We start from the raw sequence: 6000 nt of genomic DNA, 5'->3' as shown, positions 1-6000 counted from the left end.
TCTTAAGCTGCCGGCGGCGGCGGTGGTGCTGTCGACGCCGGCGACGATGCTCCAGCACCTCCTGCGCCTGCCTCCTTCAAGTTCTTGATCTCCAGCAGTAGCTCAGCGTTGACCTTTTGCAGCTCGGCAAACTGGGACTGATACTTTTCAACCAGCGCCGCCGGCGACTCGCCGCCGTCGGTCTCGTTCGGATCGTTGCCGCCGCCCGCGCCGGCTGCAGTCACAGCCTCAAGATCAGCCACCACCGACGTGCCGTCGAGGGCAGACTTGATCGAGTCAAGGTCGACGCCAATCTCGGTCGAGAGTGCGCTTGTGTTCTCGTCGTCATCGTGCGAAAGGAAAGGCTCGAGCGCGGGCTTGAGCGCGCCCGAGAGCGCCTGCCACGCGTCCGAATCGTCCGACGGCAACAGCAGGAGCGACAGCAGCACGTCGAGAAAGGTCTTGAGATGCGGCGAGCCGCGGAGCTGCACAAAAAGCGCCTTGGCCACCCCAACCGGGTCCGTCAGGTTGAGTCCACCCACCGAGCTCTCCTTGCGGTCCTCGGCAAGCTCCTCCATAAACGATGCCAGCTGCGTCGACAGCGCGTCGTCGTTGAGGTTCTTCATCATGGAAATGGCCTCGATGATGCCCTCCTGCACAAACTCGTCGCGGAGCTGGCACCGCGACGAGATGTCCTCGGGGTACGAGACGACCCCGTTGATGAACATCATAACGTTGCGCTTGAGCGCCACGTCGTCGTCCGTAAACTTGTCCGTAAACTCGACAGAGAGCAGGTCGAGAAGTTTCGAGAATCGCGAGTGCTGACGCCGCCGCGTCTTGAAAAAGGTAAACGCCGCGAGGACAAGTGCATGCCCACGGTCGTTGAGCGTCGCCACCGGGCAAAGGAGCTTGGTCACCTTGTTGCGCAGGTTGTTGTCGTTGACGTCGAGGAGGAGCACAAGCTGGTCGATGCTCGACGCCGTGTTAAGCACGGCCTCAAAGCCCTCGGGCGTGTTCATCAGCGCGTACAGCGACTTGACACACTCCATCAGCGAGTCGATGTGGACCGATGACTTTTTCGGCTGCGCGTTGAGATGCGTCATCGACTCGATGAGCGCGTCCGCGCCGCCCATCGACACAAACTCCTCCGTAAAGTCGGTGTCGTTCTGCTTCGAGTGCCGCAGCGAGACTGTCAGGTCCTTCAGCACCGCCGACGAGACCCCCATCCGCATCGCGTTGATGTAGTCTTCCGGCGTCGAGAGGTCGCCCACCTCGTTGGCGCCGAGCTCGCGCGGCATGTTGAGGTTGAGGTGCGTGTAGATGTACGCCACAGAATCGCAGAGGTACAGCTCGTCGCCGTGCCGGAGCCGCGCCCGGTTCCGCTTGCCGATCTTGACGCCGTTGATGAACGTGCCGTTCGTCGAGAGGTCTACAACCTCCACCTCAAAGTCGACCAGGCCCTCGGGCGAGTTGTCGTCGTCGTCGCGCCCGCCGTCCTTCTCCTTGCGGATGATCCGGCAGTGTTTAGACGAGAGCAGTGGAATGTCCGAAAAGTTGTGGTCGCATCCCTTGCGTCCCAACAGCGTCTTCATCTCTGCCAGCTTAATGTGCGTGTTCTTGCGGTTGAGCGTCACGAGCCGGCCCCACGGCTGGCTCCCGTCATCCCCGGCCGCTCCTGCTTCAGAGTCCGCCACTAATCGACGCCATCCACAAGTACCCACGTCCATGATGGTGCGCCCACACAACCGCACACACACAATCGCACACACACACACACACACACACACACACACACACACACACACACACACACACACATGTTGTACGAACACCGTCGACGACACCGCCAACACCCACAACCCACAACACCCACACCACCCACAACACCCACAACCGCACACGCATAATCACACATAAACACACACACGCACACATACAAACACACATACGCATTACATGAGTGTACATACACCCATGACCAATCCCCCACACCCCTTCCCCCACACCCCCACACCCCCTTCCCTGGTCAGCTTCGCCAAAAAATCGCCAACGCTCTGCGGCCCAGCCAGCAAGCAGCCACTTGTAGCACGACGGCAACGCCAACGCCACACACCCACCACCACAAGCGCAAGAACATGGAAAACGACGTTGCTTCATGTCTATGTCTTCTGTCGCCACAAAAACACGATGGAGACCATCTGGAAGTCACAGAATGCCCCCTTCTCCCTCCTCCCGTTACCCCCACGATCGCTCACGGAATTCGCTCCCACGTACTCTTGACGACAGGTGCCAATGTCTGCCACCAACTGCTGCTGCTGGTCCTGCCATTGGTCTGCATCGATTCTTGCACATACACACAAGCTATAAATAGTCCACACACACATACACACACACGTGCGCGCGCACGCCTATCGCACGTCATTCAATTGTACACCTCCACACACCTCCACCGCCACCGCTGCCTCCGCCTCGATCGCACTTTGCTCCGCCGGCAATCATCTCGAGACACGCATGGATCGAGCTCGGTTCACCTGCATCCACATCGGCCACAAGCGCGCCGATCGCGTCAGCAAGCGCAGCTGCCCTCTTTTTGGCCACGCCCGTTTGACTATGTCCGTGCCGCATGTGGGCGGCAAGGATGACAACGACATCGTCGGCCATAAACGGCCCAATCTCTGCCCACGCCTCGGCCGCTCCGCCAATCGTCGCCGGCTTGGCGGGATAATACACAAGAAAGACACCGTCCACATCACCCATGCGACGCTCGTGAACCGTCTGCATCACCATCTCCCCGACTCGGTGCGCCGGCGCCCAGACTCTGGCCTCGGCTCGCCCCTGTTCGAGAAGCACCCGTGCAAAGTCGACGCTCACGTCGTACGACACCATTTCGGTCCCAAACTCGGGCCCATGCAGCAGCGTCCGCCAGATCGACCGTGCGCCGGCCCCCGGCGCTCCAGCCATCATGATCGAGAGCGTGCGTGGCTGTGTGTGGTGCCGGAACATATCATGCGCGAGGTCGCCGAGGCAAGCCGAGACCGACTCGGGCTTGGCCGCATCAAAGACGGCAAACGCCGCGCCGAGCTGCCCCGCCACCTTGCGGGCTTTGGTCTTCATCACGTCGTCCATCGCCGCCCCATGCCGCTCGTGTGCAGCAAGAACGATCGAGACGCCCGCCGACGCCGCACACTCACACTTTTCCAGCTCCCCGGCCCACCGCCCGCTCACAGACTCTAGCGTCGCCGGCTGACTCGGATCAAACACCAGAACCACGCCGTGCACGCCGCGAAAGAATGCCGGGGCCGGCGCCCGCCACGCCTCGGCGCCGTCCGAGTCGAACACATTCATCGACACCTGCTGCCCGTCCACAGCTGTGTCGACTCTCACCATCGTTGTGCCCACAACCATCACCGCTGGCTCAGCATCTCCTCCTCCCAGCACCCGGACCATCGTCGACTTGCCGGTATGCGCATCGCCAACAATGACCACCTTGAACTGCAGCTCTTCTTCGGCAGCCATGGCCGCCCACGCTTCCAACTCGCGACAAGTCGCCGCCGTTCGAGGCAATCTTCCATTCCAGTAAGCCAACGATTCCATTTGGCTCGCAGCCATTTCCGTCCACAAAACTCCAGCCGTACTCGCCCCATGCCGCACACCTCTCGTCCTCGCACTCATCGCCACAATCCTTGCTCATGTCGGCAGCCTCGGCCAAGTTCTACAAGTACCCCAAGACGCCGCATCTCGAGGGATCGACCGTCGTCGACGACGACAAGTCGGTGAGCTGGAAGTCGATCGCCCGGGCGGTCAAGAGCTCGTCGACTTCTGCCGAGCTACGGTATGTGGTGCAGGAGAAGGTTGATGGCGCCAACGTGGGCGTCCACTTTGAGCGCGAGTGGGAGCCGGTCATGCAGAAGCGATCAGGCTTGATCGGCTCGGAGAAGCACCCGCAGTACAACGTCTACCGCGACTGGATCTACGAGCACATGGAGGCGCTCTTCGCCGTCCTCTCCACAGACTACGTCCTCTACGGTGAGTGGATGTGGGCCCGCCATGCCGTGGCCTACGACGCTCTGCAGAGCTACTTTATCGCCTTTGACGTCCTCCACAAGCCGTCCGAGACGTTCCTCTCGCGCCCGCGGGTGGAGGCCCTGCTCGCCCCGCTCGTCGACGCAGGCGTCTTCCCGCTCGTCCCGCTCCTCCTCGACGCTCCAGCCGCAGGCGCCAAGCTCGACAACCTTGTCGCGGCCCTCGATAAGACCACGTCGGCTTATGGCTCTGATGAGGCCGAAGGCATCTACGTTCGCCTCGAGAACGCCGACGCCGTCGTCGACCGCTGGAAGCTCCGCCGCGACACCTTTACCGCAGGACGTGCCGACTTTGCCACCAACATCATCAACAACAGCCTAGCCTGACCGACCCAATACACTACCTGCAGTATGTACGTCGTTTCTTCTTCACGAGGCTGCGACGGTGGGCACGCTCAAAGCGCGAGAAAATGGACCTTGCCGGCGGCAACGAGCCCTGCATCGTAGTCCTCCTCCGAGAGCGTGGGCACGCTGGCGTCGGGCGCGGAAGGACAAGGTAGTCAAAGCCCATGTCGTTGAGGTACGCCTCGTTGACCGCAATGTCGCCCTGGAGGAGAGCAACGACGGCGTCGACGTCCTTGACCTGTGCCATCAGCCGCATGTCGTCCTTGAGCGAGACCTCGTCGTACGAGACAACCCCGACCGTGAGGTGCGAGCCAAGCGATGCCGCCTTGGCCACATACTGCAGCATGGCGAGGTCGACTCCGCCGCCACGGATCTCAAGCGGCGCAAAGATCCGCCGCGAGACGAGCTTGCGCCGGACCGATTCGCCGGCGAGCGGAATAGCGAGGAAGAGGAGCACAAGCCCGAGGTACCACGCCCCGAGTGGGCAAAGCAGAAGCGCCGTCCCCACCATCTGCAACGTCTGCTTGGCCTTGCCCACCTCGTCCGACTTGACCCCCGAGTCGTTGGCCGCGTCGGCCACAGCAACCTCGGCCACCTCCACCGGATCCGAAAAGTACCGCTTGGTCCGGATGAGCGCCGAGTACGCCTCGATCCCGGCGAGCGCCCAGAGCGCCACCAGCGAGAGGATCGAATTGGCACCGACCGGCAGCACCGCCATCGAGATCCACACCGGAACCAGGAACGCCTTGTCGGCCACCGCGTCAAAGTACTGGCCCCACTTGCTGGCCAGGCCTGCCGCCCGCCGCGACGCATACACCGCGTCAAACTTGATAGGCTGAGCATCTTCACCCGTCAGCACGTCGGCTGCCAGCGGGAGCTGCGTCGCCCCGCCGGCCGGCCTACCCGCCGCCTTCCGCCCGGCCCACCACCGCCAGACCACGCCGTCGAGAAAGTCACCAAAGTCGACCAGAAGCACCAGGATCGCCGGAAGGATGCCATGACCTCCCGCCAAGAGCAGGAGCGTCGGAATGAGGAGGAAGGAACGAGCCCATGTCACCGCATCCGCCGTCAGCCACGATGGAACACGGTCGCCCTGTCCGTCGAGCACCGTCGTCAGAGCCGCATTGAGCCAACCATAGAACTTGTCATGCGCCACAAGCACAGGTCCCAGACTTGCTCCAAGCACCTTCTGGAACATCACTCCTGCCGTCATTGCTAACCTCGACTTGCTTGTCCGTCTTGTGTGTCAAGTCTGCCTCTGTCCGTCACCCTCCCCCCCCCCCCCCCCCCCCCCTCTCCCCCACCTCCCTTCCACCATGTCCTCGTCCTCGTCTTTGTCGCCTTCCACGGAACTCTCGTTCATCTCAATTCGCCTGTGACTTGAGTCGCCAGCCGCCACAGATCGCATCCATCACCACATCCATCACCACATCCATCACCACATCCATCACCACAGCTACGGCGACTCCGACTGCCCCCCCCCCCAACCCCCTCCCAAAGTGACCGATCCATCTCCCCTCTCCCTCCCCTCTCCCCACGTGCCACACTCCACCCCCGACCCGACCCAAATGCCCCCCCCTTCTCCACCCCCACC

The 6000-nt window shown here is 62.2% G+C and overlaps 2 protein-coding genes across 2 annotated transcripts; both read right to left on the bottom strand.

The window, feature by feature from the left end:
* Positions 1-2: 2 nt before the first annotated feature.
* On the bottom strand, positions 3-3495 carry AMSG_12020 (uncharacterized protein; the record flags this gene model as incomplete). Its single annotated transcript, XM_013901533.1, has 2 exons — positions 3-1632; positions 2459-3495. 2 exons carry the CDS (start codon positions 3493-3495, stop codon positions 3-5), a joined length of 2667 nt encoding a protein of 888 aa, XP_013756987.1.
* Positions 3496-4456: 961 nt separating this feature from the next.
* On the bottom strand, positions 4457-5604 carry AMSG_06932 (uncharacterized protein; the record flags this gene model as incomplete). Its single annotated transcript, XM_013901521.1, has 2 exons — positions 4457-4510; positions 4555-5604. 2 exons carry the CDS (start codon positions 5602-5604, stop codon positions 4457-4459), a joined length of 1104 nt encoding a protein of 367 aa, XP_013756975.1.
* Positions 5605-6000: the final 396 nt, after the last annotated feature.

Source organism: Thecamonas trahens (genome assembly GCF_000142905.1).
Source record: "Thecamonas trahens ATCC 50062 unplaced genomic scaffold supercont1.29, whole genome shotgun sequence".
NCBI lineage: Eukaryota > Apusomonadida > Apusomonadidae > Thecamonas > Thecamonas trahens.
The sequence above is the reverse complement of the archived record's forward strand: the minus strand, read 5'-3'. Positions and strand labels throughout refer to the sequence as shown.